At 34.7% G+C, this 19,388-nt stretch overlaps 1 protein-coding gene across 2 annotated transcripts in view; it reads left to right on the top strand.

Moving 5' to 3' along the window:
- LOC108364805 (protein Skeletor, isoforms B/C) overlaps positions 1 to 19,388 on the top strand; it is an 86,951-nt gene that overhangs the window by 55,623 nt on the left and 11,940 nt on the right. For both annotated transcript variants that reach the window (XM_017618652.1, XM_017618651.1), the window contains one exon: positions 17,126 to 17,237. In XM_017618652.1, the coding sequence (XP_017474141.1) occupies positions 17,126 to 17,237 (112 nt within the window). The remainder of the gene's footprint in view (positions 1 to 17,125; positions 17,238 to 19,388) is intronic.

A 19,388-nucleotide genomic window follows, 5' to 3' on the forward strand; every position in this document is an offset into this window, starting at 1 on the left:
TCTTGGCTTGGCACAATTGTTACTCCGGCCCGGTACACCTCGGTCGATTGGTCCTTTCGAGTATCACCATCAGGGTTGCCACTTTGGTAAATTATTACCAAAATTGGCAGAAAACATTCGGGTTGGTAAGAAGGTAAATTTTTTCTCATTTTGGTAGATTTTTGTTAAAGTATTTTTATTGAACTTTAAAACTTTTCGTTCTCGCTTTATTTTTTGTAATTATCTTTTTATTTTAAATTTCTTTCTAAAAGTATAATCTACTTAATTGTATTATTTTTCTAACGCTTTCGATAAAAGGCGAGTATATCGTGTTCTATTCAAAACTCATTTTGCTGGAATCTTGAGGAGCTTTTGATTGCCTAAATATTTTAAATGATTCTTAAAATAAAAATAAAAAATGAAAAGGCACGTAATTACGCACTATGATTGTTCGCAAAAAAATTTAAAACGCCGGTTTTATAAATGGCAGTTTTTAAATTAAAAAAGAAAAAAATGCACAAAAGTCCGGTGGCAAAAAAATTAAAATCAACAGGTGCACATTGTTGGTTAAACAAAAATTCAATGGACAAAAAACTGTAAACCCAAAAATGTTTTCAAAATACAAAGAGAAAAGTTCGAAATTTTGGCGCTAATTTGTTAAATTCTTCTAAATGTGGTATATACATAGCTTAAATCCTTGATTTTTATGATTTTCGTTAAAGCGCAAACAATATTATTTTACAAAAATAAAATTACAAAATTTTTAGCTGAAAAACATTGTAAATATTATAAAAAAAAATCACCAAGCGATTTTTTGAGTCACTGTATTTGTCTATAATAACTCCAGTTGTAGTGTTTTGAAATGATGGAGTTTCGTTGTTGCCTTTAAATTTATCATTTTTGCTTTAAGTTTAAGTTGAAGGAAACCAATCAGATGTCATTAATATGACCTCAAATACAATATCATTGGTTAAAGAAAAATTACTTACTATAATTTTTTTATTGAAATAACTAAACAAAGAACAAATCTATAGTTTTTATTAAAATAACTAAAAAAGTTTTTGGTTGATATTTTCCAGATTTGGTAGATTTTTTTAAAATAGATGGTAAGCATTTATTTTCGTCAGTGGCAACCCTGATCACCATTAAGCGACTTCTCTTCGACGTTTTTTTTTGCGTCTCATTTGACAAGCGTAATTTCTTCTTTGTACCACGTAACTGTTATGGCTTAACACAATGTAATTATGTCATGCCAGTTGAGTTTAGAACGCGCCGTGCTGAATTTATTTTGGTTTTGCAATGCCTGGGTTCAGTGTCGCTTCCTTCGCCTACCGCACGTTATGTACTTTTATATTCACGCCACTGATACGAAAACAAACAAAAAAAGAGCAAAGTGCTAAAAAAGGGAAACAACCGCGTGACAATGAATTCACAGAGCAGAAGTAATTAAATTAGAATTTTGAAAAGTATGAAGTAAGCGTGATTAACGTGAGCCACACGCCGCGCTGCAGTTGCTCAGCTGCTAACAGCGCAGCGGACAGGAGGGCGTTTTGAACGAAACTTGGTTGGAGAACTGTTGCTCATCTGCATATCTGCTGTGGCATATCCATTTCGATTTTAATGCTGATTTATACAGATTTCATTTGGATAGCGAAAGGGAGATATGTATTTTAAGCAGGAAATGAGTGTTCAGTTTGCACAGCGAGCGAGAGATCCGTAGATGTGTTTGGAAGGCAAGTAGTTTAGCTTGAAAGTGCATTTATTTTTTGAAATTTTAAAATTAGACTACATAAGGTACTGTAATCCAAGCTTTACAGCTGCGTAAAAGACAGTCAATGTCAAATGCATTCCTGGGAATAACCACTGCAATATTGAGACGGAGTGACGGTTAAGGTACCTTCAAAGTAGGGGTTGACTAGCAGAGCAACCCAAGACATATCGTCCTATTAAGCTAAACCCCTTTCTTGTAAAGCTCATGGATAGGATTGTGGATAGGCTCATCACAGTCAATTTTCTTAAGAAAGCCCTTGCATCGCAATGAACCCCCTCCACCTAGGTAGATCAACCGTATGCCCTGCATATAGAAAGTATGGAGAAACCCCGACAACTCGGACCACGCTTTGCCCGACACCTCTGTCAGTCTAACATCTGCTATGGTCAATCATTACGGATGATCCATTTGGTCTACTAAGCGAGAAAGATTTCGATATTTCAGGCTGTGAAGAGGAAATTGTCGTCCTTATAGGAGACCGATTCGAAGAAACAAAGTCGAATCTTCTACAAAGATGAAATTGTCGTCCTTATAGGAGACCGATTCGAAGAAACAAAGTCGAATCTTCTACAAATGACGCGGACAAAACCGACTAAATGTAAATCCAAAAAAGACTAACGTCATTTTCTTCCACAGAAGAAGAAAAGGGACAAATTAGTGGAACCATTTTGCCTTGGTGAAAATATTAACGTCTGCATATAAAGAGGTTAAATATCTGAATAAGTATGAAACCATTGCCAAACTCATTCTAAAATTTAACTGAGATGAAATCCTCACGGTCTAAGTTTATCACCTGCGTGATGAGAACTAATTTCACCGCGGTCATCAACGTGTTACGAAGCATGTTTGTACTACTTATCGCAATCAAAAGGAAGCTTTTTAAGGTAAAGCTCATATTCGGAGGAGATGCGGAGTATCAAACTCTGCTACCTTCCAGCTAGAACTTGGGACTACCTTAAACTGTTATTCGGCATAAAATCGGTCAACGTGATCTACTTCATTTGGATAACTGTGCAGGGAATGGCAGTCCATGGATTTATACGCTCAGTACCATTCCATATGTCACAAGAGTAAAGCTCTGTGATGAAAAACCATAGTAATTGGATGTAATAAATTAAACTTTCACTTGATAAATTAAACATTTTTACCGCCGAATTCTGTGTTTTCTTGATAAATTATTTGTAAAGACATTTTAGCAAGATTTTTATCAAGTAAAAGCTCCCATAGCATTCTGTGTCAATATTTATAAAATCATAAAGCTCTACGATTTCCACATGAGGGGAACTGATTTGCACACGTGTGGAACTGATTTCATTGTCACACATGAAAAATATGATTTTAAAAAGAAAAGAGTTTTTGACTGCCGTAGCCGCGTATGTAGAGATGTCGACAATAATTCCGTGTGTTGCCGGTTCAAATGCCGGCACAAGCAGTATTTAAATGATAAAAATAAATGTTTTAATATCCATAAAAAATTTACAAGTTTCGCATGAAATCTAAATTTGTAATTGCTTGTAAATAGCATTTCGACTGATGAGTGGAAGATCGACCTATCTCGCCAGCCAGTGCGAAAACGCCTTATCTCAAAAAACTGTTCAAGAACAAAATTTAGCACTTTCGAATATATTTTTTCGAACTGCCTTCATGCTATCGCATTTAGCAAATGTACATTTACGCAAGTTCGAAATCGTATGCTTCCGTGTTCCAGTCGCTTAGTTAGATCCGTATCTATCACGACCAATTCGGACAGAGAAGATGATGTGCAAAAAACCCTACTGAAAAGGGTAAACACATTTTAAACAAAAAATTCAATACAGAAACTTGAATTATTTTAATCATAAACGAAAATTTGTTTGTGTATATAGTTATATATAGTTGATTACATCGGTGTTCAACTTGTGCAACTTTTCTCTTTCCAAATAATGTAAAATAATAAATGAAATCTCGATCGGCGATCACTGATTACGCAGCTAGCAACTGTATTCGCGAAAAATCAATGTTGCCACTTTTTCTCATTAAATCATGTACCACAAAAATGAGTGTTCAGATTTTAAATGAGCAAAAACTAGATTCAATTACTTTAGACACAACTATAAATTTTAATTCAACCTTTAAATATAAAGTGACCTTTAAAGTTAAAGATTATTTGAGAAAACGGCCCTTGATGGGTTAAGAATAAAGTGCCGTTTTTAATTACCAAGACCATTTCAGTTTTTAAAGTATCAAAAAATATTTCTAGCGTCAAATTTATTTCAACCTTTTAAAAGTAATTTTTCTTTACATTCGCGTATTTTTTATATATATATTTTTTTTTTATATTTGATAACTTCGGTCATTAAAGAAGAAGTTGTCGACTCACTTCTCCTCCAGACCTGCTCCGACAAATAATTAGCGCATTTACTTCATTCTACTCGTATCAGTAATGCATTTAGCGGACATGTAAAGCAAGCAACTCAGCACTCATTAACGATTCATCAGTCATTATCCTAATCACCACTGACGCAGTGCATTTGTCGTCTTTCACACTTTCACACCCATTTTGTGCACCCTCCAATTATTTGCTGAAATCTATGTACATATGTATGTATGTGTAAATTGTGTATTTTTGTATGTGTTTGACTGACACGTTCCCACTTCATAGTCACACTTCATAGTCTCCCCTGACAATGGGTTCTCTCATCTGCAGACGCATTTGACTTGCACTTGCGAATGACAAAATTACTTAAAGATAATTAAATTTGAGTTCTTCGAGTTCTTTTGAATTCAAATGAGTTTGAAATGCAGCAAAGAAACTTGTTCAAAACTTGTTTCGACCCTTGCAACGTCAGAATGAAAGTAAACAAAATTATGTATCTCGCTTAATGTATTCGTCAAAGAGATGTACCTACATACATATGTACATATCTACGTATATATGTACATAAAAATGCAATCGAAAAGGATAAGAATACCGTCTCTATTTAAAGTAAATTCAATATATGCACATATGTTTATCTTGATTGAAAAATAGGTGTTAACTGAACAAAAAAATTTTGTAATATTTCAAGTTCAATTCACCGGGGACTACTGTAATACCTTTTTTAAATAGTCTTTGAAACGGATTTCTTCAAAGATTAGTCCTTTTGACGTCCAAATTTTACATTTTATAAAATATTTTTAACAACTACCCCATATTCAATATCACCACTTTTTAGGCAGTAAACACAATGACCCCACCCAAAATTAATATTCTCGACCAAATTGCTGAGACCATTGTCATTTAAATTTAATTGAGTAGTCATCATTTGGCGTTGTTCGCCGTTTTTGCCATCCGATTATTCATTGGCATTCCTCATGCGGTATCTATGTATGTACTTGTATGCCATCATCGACCAGTTGTCGCTGCTCAATTACATGTGTTCCGCATACATATTTTTTCGGGGTGATTTTGTGAACGAAATTTTAACCACTTGAAAATTAATTTGCCTATGCTCACATTTTTTGTGTTTGCATACAAATATGTTCTTATATATTTATGGATGCAATATACGAACACACATACATACATACGTAAGTGCGTATTTTATTGTTTAAAAATTTGTTTTGAGTAAGTAGTTGATTTGCATTTTTTAATAAAGTTTATTGACATGCAACAAGTCCGTTGTGAATACAAGTACGAGTATGTAATAAAAAAGGGGTGCCATGCTAGCGGAGATAGAAGGTCTGAGCATTAAGTGGAATGGGATGCCAATAAAAGGGGAGTGTATTTTTAAGCATACAAATTTTGCTCGTCGGCACAGGAACAATGCAAAGAATTTTTGGATTTAAGTCGTTGCCTTTTAAGAAAATACCGAAGTAACCTAAGTGTCCGTAACCAGAGGCTTCGATTTCATGACCAACAAGTTTGTAGTCAAATTCGCTTAGAAAATATGGAAAAATATATATGTATGCATCTACTACAATTCATTGCCTATTTATTTTAAAAATATTCTTATAAATAAAATCAAGAGGAATTTTCACATCAAATCGAATAAAGAATGTTAAGAAATCTTTAGTTTGAACACTTAGATTTTTTGTGTTGGAAAAAGGTTGCCACCTGTTGAAAAGGTTAAATTAATTTTTTATTACTAAAGGACATTTTTTAATCTGAATCGGTTTGAAAAAGATTTATTTCTGAACTGTATTTAGGAGAGTTGCCACGTTTTAAAAAACCAAATTCAATTGAATTCATCAGTTAATGGAAATGCATATTTAACACAATGCCAAACGAAAACTTTTAAAGAGGGTTACCGCCAGTTTGAAGAGTGGAATTTATTTAACTTAAATGAAATATTAAGATATGAGAGTTGAACGAAAAAGCTTTAAGAAAACTTTAAATTGAAAATATTTTTCATTAGGGTTGCCACCTTTTACAAAAATATTATCTACCTAGCTAGAGTTCCATATCAAACAGGCAGACGCGGACACAGCACCCTTATAGAAAGCGAAAGTCAACGAAAACTTATCTCCATGAAATCATGGCGCATTTCGAAAAATCACTATTATTCAAGGAATATAGCCTTGTACCATTCCTAGACATACACAGCGCCCTCAACAGCATCTTGGCCTGATCTTTCGGGTGTATCCACCGGCAGCATTACCATCCGTGTTAACCCACAAGGTGGAGTGAGGAGGTGAGCTGGGCACACCTCAATTCTGGACTGACTTCGCCTGCCCCCAAAAAACGGTCTATAGCGTGCTACCCACAACCAAGGGTATAAAATAAAAATTCCTGGAAAAGAGTATACTCGGAACCATTAGGAGTATAACAGTCGGTCCATCTACCGGACCACTGTGCCGCCTTCCAAGTCGAAATTTCGGTCATGCACGGTATATGCTACGTCAGCCAGGCAGCTCTAAAATTTCTCAACTCTGTCACAAGTAACTCGGAAACTGTAGTAATATGCCGCAGACTCTTAACCTGGTATGGTCGCCGTTACAAGTAATGACGCTTCCCTTCCACTTTTGCTGTTTTGCAGCCCCTACTGCTGACGCGTTACATCAATTTAGGTAGAGACTCGGGTTGTCGTCCAATGAATTATGCTGCAGCTGCAGAAATGAAGACAAACCTTAATAAAAAGTAGTTACTTTGTGAATATCCCGCCCTGGGCAGGAAGAAACTGAGGTACATGGGTGCTGGATCCTGAAGATGAATAATAACATAATCGGATCGTGGCATTTTACCGATTAACTGTTGGGCGCCATTCGTAGTTTAGTATCACAAACGACAATCTTATAATTATCTAAGTGAGTCTCTGACACATGGGGCTGCCACCTAACCGATAATAGGAAGTAGAGGTAGTAACATGTATCTACAAAAAATGCTTTGGAAGGAAATTTTCGCCATTTCACTGATTTTGAACAGGTGGGGATCTAAGTACGTTTGTTTCTACAGTTTTGTTTATCTTCTCTTCGGTACTAAGTCTATTGAACCACCTCTACTAGACCAGACACAACTGCAGGCGGGCTTTATTAAGCCAAATCGATTTATTTATGGTGTCTTACTTATAGAAATGCTTTACAAAAAAAAAGCTACAGTTGGGTTTACAAGACAATATATACATATGTACATACGTAGTACGCACATAGACTCACAAATTACATATTTATAAGCGTTCTTTAAAAAACTTGATTACATTTATACAATTGCGTGCAGAAGCGCGCGCTGGTTGGGCACGACAATGAGTGGGCGTAATAACGTCAACAATATCTTCAGTTTAGCTTCAGTGGCAATATTATAAACGTCAACTGTAATGACACAGTGAACTTCAAATATTGGTTTTCTTATGTTGCAATTGTGAAAAAAAGGAAATGAGGGAACTGTGTGAAAACGACTCATTCATACACATATGTGTACATAATAACAACAAGTGTTCGAGTGGATATCCTGCTGGCACAAAACCCAATAAAATATCCTAGCAAAACAAATAAAGCAAACACAGAAAGAAGAAAAGAAATAGACTGGAAGCGCAATCTACGCATAACGTACTTTCCTGCAAGCCTACGTATGTATGTATGTATGTACATTAGGGTAGTCCAAAAATGCATGTGGAAAAATTTGAGTCGGAATTTTTATGCTCTCATCCCCTAGGATTGTTTTATATCGAAAAAAATATATCCCTATTTTTTATTTTGAAATCAAAAAAGATTTAGAGGTCGCTCAAAGCGGTCAAAGTTTTGCACGTACATATTTTATATGGGGGAAAACCACTTTTTGTAGAAATGGTATAGAATTCTTAAAAATCAATATTTTTCTATCGGAAAACTCTGCTTATCTGCAGGAGATTCTCAATAATAATACCCAATTGTTTCTCTATTTAACCATTTTTTCATCGCAACTATAATTTATAGGTCCGCCAAAAATAAAAAATTGTTAGTATTAAAAAATGCATAAATAAAAAATTGGGTATCTATTAATATTGAAAGTTTCCTGAAGAGAACCAATCGAAAAATATTGATTTTCAAGAATTTTTCCCTTTCCATTTTTCAACGAAAAATTTTTATTTTCCCATATAAAAATACATGGAAAACGTTGAGCGCTTTGAGCGACTTCTAAATATTTTTTGATTTTAAAACAAAAAAAAAACAGGAGAATACTTTTTTCGATATAGAACAATCCTGGGGTGAGAGCATTACAATTCCGACTTTACTGTTTTTGGACCACCCTTATGTACATACATACAATATGTTTGTATGTATGTATAATATATATTGGTAAATGCTTGTACAAACATACCTACACACATATGTTTGCACAATACTTAGTGAAGGCCTTTCAAAATAATTGCAAGTCTGAAAAAGAAATCAAATCAAATAAAATAAATGCACTCTGGTGGTAAAATGAGAAAACATATACACATGCAAAAACATTCAGACGATACATAAATACATCACAATACATATGTATGTGCTTGGTGAAACGAATACACACATCGATATGTTTGCTGCCTGCAAGGCCTGTTTGGTGTCAATTGGGAATACACATCCTCTCGCGCAAAGCCCAACCGCATTACCAAAAACAGCAGAAAGTGAATTTTCATCATTACTAGCAACAAATAAGAAATCAAATAAAGCCTTTTGACAAAGCTTCGATCGAAGAAGAATATTAGAAGGGAGAAAACAAATGCATTGTTAGTTGTACGCAGCTAAGCGTTGAATGTCCCAAGGGCGGTTGCATAAAGCATGCTGCAGACTAAATGAAAGTTTTGCAACCAAAAAGGAATAAGAAAGTGATAAAATGGAGCTAAATAGCATACAAATTTATTTAGCATGATGTCTTAAAGTTTAAAGTTCCTAAAAATTTGTTACAGAAGAGTGTTTACTTTGTTGTCGCAAATGTAATCGAAAAATGTCTAATCCAGTCAGACCTTTCAACGATACCGCAGTGACCCTGATGCGCAATATTCCAAAGAATTTTGAACGTAAGTGACGTATAGATTTTTTAACACAGCGACTTAGCAGATAACTGAAAGGCCGACGAAATTGCTGGATAGGGCACACTTGAAGTTGCTTCTTCTGCAAAAGTTGTAGGGGACATCTGGCCGGTCGTGCAATATAGGCGGCCTAAACAGCTTCTTAAGCTGAGAAACCGGCAACTCTTTGTGCTAATTGCTCAGCTTCTCAGCTGCTCTGCTTCCGCTAAGCTAAGTTCTAAGCTAGAGATGAGCGCAGGATGTCGGGACGCATGGTATTGATTTCCAAACGGTTGGGGTGGGCGGAATTGGAAAAGTCTTCAAAAATTTGCGTGCGGGACGGGATAAAAATGCTTTCCCGCCACTCTTGATAAAACACGAAACTTCCAAAATTTCATAACATCTTACTTAAAAACGCTGAATGTACCTATAAAACAAGCACTTCTGAGGAAAAGATATATACAAAGAACCAAAGTTTTTTTTATTTCAAACATAGACCAACAGCAAGAGGCGTATGAACGATTTTTGCGATACATAGATTTTTCGCGAAAAACCACCAATTTATTTTTTTTCACCGAGTATATACAGCAAATATTTCCTAATGGGTCTGCAGACTTTCAGCACCAACTTGCACTACGTAAGCATTAACAAAATGCACCAACAGCGACAAATCAAACCACAACTGCTGTTCAATTTTGTGTCGCCTCATTAGGATTCTTCCTTTGAGTCCAAACGAAGCTAGCAGGTCATCGCATAAACGAGGACATAGCCACCAGTGATCGGACTTTCAAAAAAATTCTGTGTGGTATAATCTGGAAAAATGTAGTAGATTTAAAAAAAAAAAAAATGTTGTGGATCTCTGGATTTGGATCAAGCTTTGTACAAAAATTAAAAAAATTCAGCAAGGTTTCACCTAAATTGCAAACTTTTTAATTAGACTCTAAAACAAATTTATTTTTAGCATAATAAAGTGCAAGATTGAAGTTGCTAAAAATTGCGTTGAGTTTCGGCAATTTTTTCCTTTATAGTGTAAAGCAATTCCTTTCATATCAAGATATTTTTCGAACATATTTTAAAAGATTTCTGCAAGCTTGCGGAGTGCTGCCAGTTTTTCTATCTATAACATCACGAAGTAGCGAAGAAATGTGGGACATTCCAGAAACAGCTAATTGGGATTTGCCGATTTTGAAAATTCTCAAGTAAAAGTAAACAACGCCTCAGAAACGTTAGATGCACTTAAAATTGCTAATACTTTCACAAAAATTAACGGGTTTCTAACATTTTCGCTATTAATGCTTTTTATAAGTCATATATTTTGCAATTTAACACAATAAAGCGATGCGCACATTAGCGCGATTCATACGTTGCGAATCCGCAGAGCTATAAATTACAACAATGCTACCCATATATTTTAATTAGCTTGCACGATTCCGTCGCAGCGAATTTTTCGAACATTCAATGTTCCCCTCTTTTGACGCGAGAAGAGGAAGAAAGTAAAGAACAAAAAAAAAACGTGTGGTGTACACAAACTAATAGAACGCGTTCGTAATAATACTATTTTGTACGATTTGGACACGCCGAGTGCAAAAATACACGAACAAAGGGAAGATTGAGTGAATTGTACATCGGAATTCGACGCGAAAAAAAATCGCGCCAGTGTGCGCACGTTTGCGGTTTCGAAGTTAACAACCGAATTCGCAACGTATTCGCAACGATAGAATCGCGCTAATGTGCGCTTCGCTTATTTAAAACCACGTTTCCTGCCGAAAAATTGATTACTGAGAAAATTTACTATTTTACAGTTTATTTTACCTCCCATTCGGCTTTGTTTAATTTTACTTGAGAAATTTTATCGTCGCCGGGAATGCGTAATCTTGTATTACATCATTCTTGTTACCATATAGTGTTTGGTGTTGGACACTTTTTGCTCTTAAAGTTAAGAAAATTATGTCGAGCAAAAATAAAAATAATCAAAAACGCGAATATGTGGTAGATTTCAGACTTTGAGTGGCAGATGTGGTAGATGCTCAAAAAAGTGGAAGATCTACCACAATGTGGTAGGAGTCCGATCACTGATAGCCACTCACATGCACAAACATATTTACATATATGCATCCACGCGATTTAGCGTATCTAGTAGTGTGTTTGCGCGTTCATTGCCGGCATGCGTGCATCCGAGATTCACACGAACAATCAACCCACACACTCAACGTTGCCTCTCCTCCACCTTGTATTGCCAACCTCATTTCAAGGGTGAAATTAAGTACTCAGCCGTGTCTAATGTCGATGGGCAATGATGGGCTAAAGATTTGCAGGCACATCTGTTATACATATGTATACAATGTATGTATGTATGTACAGCTGTGCTCAAACACATGCACATATGTATTACATGGGAGCAGGGCATGATGTGATTAGTCTTAGCTACTTCAGAATTTACCTTGGCACTTGTTCCAAATATTCAAATCCAAGTCTATGTCGAAATCCGCATGTTGCCATACAATGTGCGGCATATCTCTGTGCGAGTGTGTAAAAAAAAAACATATGTATGTACATATGTGCGTTTTATTGTGCTATTTTGAAGTCTAAAATTCTTACTCCTACGCTTGCCATATCGCACACCGTCTTCAAAAAGGTCACAACTCAAAATTTGGCATTTTTCAGATTATGCGCTAAAAATGTATGCAGAGCTTTTATTTACCTTTCTGCAAAAGCTGGAACAAATTTTTGTTATGATTTGTTAAAAAAAAAACACCTAAGGTAAAGTCGCCCTTGCCTATATGATTATCATGTGCTAAGAATTCGTTTTTCGCATTTTCTGACAATTGTATTATTTTGAGTTGTGATTATTTTGAAAATATGCACATACATGCATATATACCTCAATGTACATACATACATACAGTTAGTTAATGCCCTAACTGTCTAAGTGCCCACCTGACCTCAAGAGCTTCAGTCTCCTAGTCACCGTAGGTGTACTAGTGTACACATGAGCGTCAATATTAAGCAGTTAAATCGGGAAATCCATACATCGAATTACGATGTAATATTTGAATAGTTGCACTCATCAATGCTGATTCTGCCTCGTTGGGTATTTGGATTTGTTGCTGTTTGTCAGTTGGTCTGTTGGGAAATTATGGGTCGAATAGCTGGAAAATCGATTCTGCAAATGGTTGTAAATATTATGTTTGTATGTACGTTGTATATATTGGCGAAATTGCAAGTGCCGTATTTGACTTTGACTGAATTTGTGTATTTGAAATTGAGACATACCCAAACACAAGATATGTATTTAGTTTCATTCAAGTAATCGAATTGATAGCCAAAAGAGTGATGTTTATTTATTTGATAAGTGCGTACGCTAAAGCAAGAAAATTAATAGAGAACCTGAACTAGCTATGGGTTTTTTAGATGCGTTCTACAACAGAAAAAATTACGGCTACAGAGTCTCCGTGTCTGAAATGTCGCTTGGTATCGACCGCTTCGGAAAATGTCTCTCTTAATCTCGCACGCTTTTTCCGTATTCCGATTTGGCGTATGGTGAATATCTGGGCCCTCGATAAAACCCCAATCAGTTCGTTGACGATGGGCGATAAGACCTTGTATGCTATTTTAAGAAGGCTGTCTCCGATGAGCGACATTCACGATGCGAGAATCGACCAAGGAGTTTACTTCACTCTCGACTAATGCCACACAGTGTGGAAATTGAACTTATTGTCGTGACTAATTCTTAATATCTGGAGAACGAGAACAGCTAGCAAAAAAATATCAATAACTTTTTAAGGCATTTGAGATAGGGAATTCAGGAAAAATAGAATCGTTGGATAAAAACATTTCCTTGACCTTTCAAATGACTTCAAAGGGAGGGGGGAGAGCGTAGAGAATCAACCGTGCAACGCTCACCCTCACGTTTATTTGAAGGCAGAAAAGGCAGCACCTGTGCCGGATCAGAGCGCAACCTGCTGAGAAAAGAGCATGTAAATTTGACAGCGCTAACTCATGGCAGAATAAGTGTCATAAATTTAATACATAGCATAGCGTTCACTTCGCTTTTAATTTTAAATGAAAGTGTTACACTTTTTTTAGAATGAGTTGTAAGACATATTTTCCCATGCTCACTAATTTGTACTTTTAATAGATATGTATTTATATCTCATTGCCACCTAAGCACATATTTTACTTTATATTATTCTAGACCTCATTTCTGACAAGCAATAATGATAGCACTATTGAGCACTATATCAATTATGATTTATATGTATGTATACAAAGACATGTACGTATGTATGTAGCCATAATATTCATATGTACTATACATATATTTATTTATTATGAGATAGTAGAGGTCGTCACTAATGAGCAAAACCTTGACTTAGTAAGGAGGAGTGGCATCTACAAGCAGCCAAAGGATTAAAACATTCTTAACCTACATAAGGAATTTAGAATTGTTTTTGCAAGCAACTTTCTATACCATGTATGTATGCTACATTAGGGGGGGGGGGAAGGTCCAAAAATGCACGTGAAAAATTTAAGTTGGAATTTTACTGCTCGCACCCCTAGCATTGTTCTATATATAAAATAAACTTACCACAGCTTTTTTTTTTCGAAATCATCAGGCGTCAAAGTTTCGCTGTATTTTATATGGGGAAAAACAAGTTTTTGTGGAAATGATATTGGATTCTTGAAAATCAATATTTTTCGATTGGAAAACTCTGTTTCTCTTCAGAAAACTTCAGGGAATACTACCCAATTGTTTATTTAACCATAATTTAATACTATCAAATTTTTATGGGTCCCTCCATTGCATTTTTTGGGTGTTTTGGAAGACCTACAAAAAATAGGTAATCTTAAAAAATGGTTAAATATAAAATTAGATATTACTACTGGAAGTCTCCTAAAGCGAAACAGAGTTCTCCGATCGAAAAATATTTACTGTAAAGATTTGCGCACCATTTCTACGAAAAACTGTTTTACCCCATATAAAATGCATGGAAAATTTTGAGCGCTTTGAGCGACCCCTAAGAATTATTTGATTTCAAAATAAATAAAAAACAGGGGTATGTTTTTTCGGTATAGAACAATTCAAGGGTATGCGAGCATTAAAATTCGGATTTTAAGTTTTTTTGGACCACCCTATTATACACACATTACTATACTATGCATACTATACATACTGTTCATATGTATGCATAGTTCATATGAGACGATGAGAGTCAGAGTAGCCTATCCACAAACAATTTGTTTTGAGTAATATATCCCTGCAGTAAAAACCCAAACCAGTTAGAAAAAATACTAGTTCATAAACTAGTATGTGCCTACCAGTCGACATTTTCGAAGAACTTAAGCGTTCAGCGACATCTGCCTTTGAATTGCCAAAGCCTAAAATAAAACGCAATTAATTGCTTTTCTTACAAATGTCGGCTGTGGCGTCACGCGAAGACTACTGGTTCTGGTTCTGGGATCGCAGGTTCGAGGCCGCTTGGAGGTGGTTAAGATTTTTAAAGTTAGATTAATGTAAGTAGGAATAATTATTTCAATTTAAATATAAATAACAAACTTAAAAATTGGTTGCATTACAAAAAAAAAGAAACAAATATGTGGGAAAAAATACTTGTGCCATAAAAAAATGAGATTACAAAAAAAAATGTTTTTTTAAATTAAATTTAAGAATAACAAAAAAACACTCAAATAAAATATAAAATATAAATAAAAGAAATATTATAAAAAAAAATAAAATAAAAAAAATTTTTTGTTGGAGCGCCGTGAGCAAAAAGGCATACTAATGCTTTTCATGGGGGATGAATTGGCAGACTATCTCATCAACTGGTATGATGCTACTAGTATTTCTACTAGTAGATGCTGATGCATAGCCTGACAATTGACATCTCGTAGGACATCGCAATGTTAAAAATACCAGTCGCTAACATTGAAAAAGGATAGAACGTGAACTAGTTGGGCTGAAATGCAAACTGGTAGAATTCTAGTTCACATCTAGTAGCTTTCCCTGCAGGGATGAGAAAGAAGGATCTATAAATAAGAAACAATGCCCTTTACGGCAAAGTTCATTGCATCTACATAATGCTACCTATTACAGTAATATACATAAAACTAAAAGGGTGTGCTTTGGACTATTAATGTTTCGATTTTAGTTAGCTGTGCCTCATTATAATTTTTTTTGTCAGTTAGGCTACTCTTGATCTCAAAGTGCCATATATAAATATCGCTAGTTTTATTAAAAAGTAACAACAAATTATTTTCAAAAATAAACAACAAATTCATTAGCTCCTATTGTAGGTATGTACATATGTATATAATTATGTAAATAACTATGCACAGATGTATAACATTGCAACCGTAATCACGTGGAATTGTAATCATTTGATTTACTGCGACGGCCTTGAATTTTGAGTGAGTATTTTTGAAAGTTGCAAATATTCCAAGCTGCATTACTAATCAATATCAAAAAGTTACGAGGTGTGCAAATTCACTTATATAGTAAATAATTTAAATTATAGTCGGAATTTATGACCAATAAATGAAATGCCATTGGCAATGCTAACCACTTATCCAATGAATGAATTGCATAAAGAGTAGTTGTAGATTAGGGTGGTCCTTAAAAGAGAAACATCATGGGGCACCTCTTTAATTTGTTCTACGTACCAAATAAAGAAAGCCATGAAATTTTCAAAAGTTTAAAACAATTTTTAATTATTGCTACAATGGTTTGAGAAAATTTTAAATAAACAAAAAATCGAATTTAGAAACTTATATGTACATACATATATGAATAAGTTTAAATAACAAAAAAACAAAAAAATTTCAAAACACACGAAACAATCAATATACTTGCGAAATAATGGGCCAAGTATAGTAAAGATGCGTTTTTAGTTTTTCACTCTGACGTTAAGACTTTTTTAAGGACTTTGAAATTTTAAAGATATGATTAATTAAAAGGACTTTAAAATTTTGAAATTTTTTGAAAAACAATAAAGTTTTTGGTATATAAGGACGAAAAAGTATTGAAAATGCGCTTTTTAATTACTTTTATTTCTTTAAGTTAATAAAGTTAGTAGAACGAAACTCGAGAATGTGGTCGTGTGTATGTTACTCCTTAATATATAATTTTTCAAAAATAAGTGTAGCAATTTTCTTAATATTCAAGGATAAAATTCTAAAAGCAAATTTTCCATACCCATTCGTCTATATGCACCGAAAAATTTAATATTTTTTAATTCTATAGGAGTTTGTTTGATACTCACATTGTTATTTTACATTGCACTGAAATTTCTTAATAATTTCTTAAATTAATCCTATTTTTGAAATTTCCTTTAAAAGTCCTTTAAAAAATCCTGACCTCAGAGTGAAAAATTGAAACGGCGGTTTTACTATATTTTGCCCATGGTTTCGGGAATATATTAATTTTTTTTTGTGTGTAGAATTTACTGTCGCACGTTGTAACATGTAAAATTTATCAGATTTCAAATAAAAATTGGTCCATTTTGGCGTTGTAAAAAGAAAATGTAAATTTTTCAAACACTCGAAATGACTTCTAAACAATTGTTTTCAATTTTGGGGTTTTGTTTAGAACGTAGAGCAAAGTAAAGGCATGTCTCATACAAAATTTAGTTATTGATTTTTTTAGGACCACCCTGCTGTAGGTAAATACACAGCTACTTTTTTACAATTTGAAATGTGTATTGAAAATCTCGTGAGTCATAGTATGGGCACGTATTCACTCAAAATCATTTTATTTTTGTGCAATCCCTTGGATGTGTGTATACATTCATAAATATGTATGTATGTGCGTATCGAGTCTACATATATGTATGTATGCACTAGGTTTGCTTATAAAACCTCGCTTACACCCTTTCACCCTGCGCAAAGTTATCGTCAAGTATTGTTTTCTAATTTCTTTATTTTTCTCCCTTTTTCTTCTCACCCGCAGCGATCCACCAATTTTGCAAGCCCACAACAATACCGACATCATACTGCGTCTGCCCATGGGCAAGAGGATTAAGGATATACGGTGGCTGTCCGTGTGGTGTAGACGTTTTACGGTAAGAAGCTTTGCTTTGATTTCCTTGGATTCTATTTATTTTTTTTTATTGTGGTTACATATTTATTAGAAATTCTCCTAATTGTGGTTGAACCTTTTTGCTGACTTTTGTCAAATCGTAAATTTGGTTACATAAAACTTTTGCAGCGTACGGAAGATGCTATAATTAATTTTTTAATTAAGAAAAAATGTAAAATAAAAAGTTTATTTTGGGGAAACGTAACACTGTGCAAAACAGTGAAATTTAAATTTCTGCTGTAGTGAAGTATTCGGGTGGAATCCTGGATTGTAAACTTTTTTAGAAGTCTCACATTGAACAAAGGACCTCGAAAGCCTTAAAAGAGTTCTGGCAATAACAAACATAGCTTTGGAAAAAAATATGAAGCCCTTTAAACCTTTATGATTAGGCGCATTATAAGCTATGCATTTATAATTTAATAGCGTGGGAAATCGGCTCGTCACCGTTTGCGGCTGTCAGTTAAAATGACCAACTCACTTAGACCTTGCATGTCCTTTATGATACCGCTGTGAAACATGGGAACCTCTGTGAATATTCTCCATAGAACCATGCTGAAGCTCTTATGAAGCGTAGGATTGGTTTCATTCCTACGCCGGATAGTTCAGTAAGAGAGCTAAAAAGTGCCTACCTAAAAAGCCCGCTCTGCTCTTAGCTAAACCGGGGTAGCTCCAGAAGAAGTGCTCAACAGTTTCTTCTTCTTCCTCATCTTTGCAACTTCTGCAATATTCATGGGAGAATATTCGTAATCTCGTAGCATGCCTACCAATGACCGGTTAGACAAGCCCTGACCATCGAAATGTCCTGTCGTGAGAGGCTGAGCACCTCTTCCGTTTTTTTCTTATCAATTTGCGGTCATAGTAGTCTACTTGTTATACAAGTGCCCTCATTTCACCATGACAAATTCGCCTCTGGAATTCATCTAATCCTTAACTTGCAGCACTGGTATCTTTACTGGCTACCTGATCGGTCCTGCAATATCCTTCAATAAGAAGGATTTGTCTACAACAAATCTTGGAAGAGGTCCGTCAAGGGAGAATCCACAGGCATCATCGATATCATAGGCGAAATTATGCCATTACTTAGCCCAAAGTAAAAGTTCCATTTAAGACTACGTGTTTACAAACAAATCGGTATGTGCTTAGGAACGAGTAAAAAATCCATATCGTCGTTTAAAGTGCAAAACCGCGTATCAACAAAATGCAAAACCGCGTGCGTGAAGTTGTAGAAATTATTTTCTAGAGGGTAAAAACACTCATATTTCAAAATGGTTCTCGTTTTTATAAAGCAATCGCATATCTGCCTAGTATATTGCAGGACGAATGGATAAGGATTGAGCCAAGAGCTCGTGTGAGAAAATCCAATTTTCGGCAGCCAATGTCAGTTACGCGGCTTTGCAGAATCACGATACGCGGTTTTGAACCTAAACGACGATATGTAGATATCGTTGCACATGCACATACATAGGTACATTAGACTGCATCACTACTCATACTAAAAAAAAATCAGTTCTGTGTTTCCATTGGAATAATAAAATCTATTATATTCTAAGACGTCCAAAAATGGAGTATTTTATGAATCAAAATTGTTTTTTAAAGATGTTTTTTGAAGAAATCCCGTCAAAGGTCAAAACGGTTTAAGCTCAAAAAATTTGCATAAAAATATTAAAAAAAAAATTTTTTTAAATGTTTAACGGAATCGTAATAATGAGATTTTCGATGCTATTTTTTTAACTTTTTCAAACATTGGTATAAGAGAAACTTGAATAACTGAACCTAAACTCTTGCGATTTAGACTTGTGAGTTATCATTGGAAAGGTATTTTCTCACCCTTTTCATTTCTTTGCTAATAAAGGATGAAAGAGAAAGTTAGGATGAACGCACGTCATTCAAAGTTGAATTATTTAAGATATGTTGGTATTTCAAAAAAAAAACTGGGACGCGATTGACTTTTGTTGCAAATAAATAAAAATAGTGAGAAAATAACTTTTCACTGAAATCCCATCAGTCTAAATCAGAATAGTTTTGGCGCAGTTACTCAAGTTTTTCGTAAATCAATCTTTGAAAAATATTAAAAAACAGCATCAAAAATCTCATTATTACGATTCCGTAGAAAAGACTTTTAAATATTTGTATG

This window comes from Rhagoletis zephyria, unplaced genomic scaffold, assembly GCF_001687245.7.
Source record: "Rhagoletis zephyria isolate East Lansing unplaced genomic scaffold, Rhagoletis_zephyria_1.1 Rzeph_scaffold_01676, whole genome shotgun sequence".
In the NCBI taxonomy this organism is placed as follows: Eukaryota; Metazoa; Arthropoda; class Insecta; order Diptera; family Tephritidae; genus Rhagoletis; species Rhagoletis zephyria.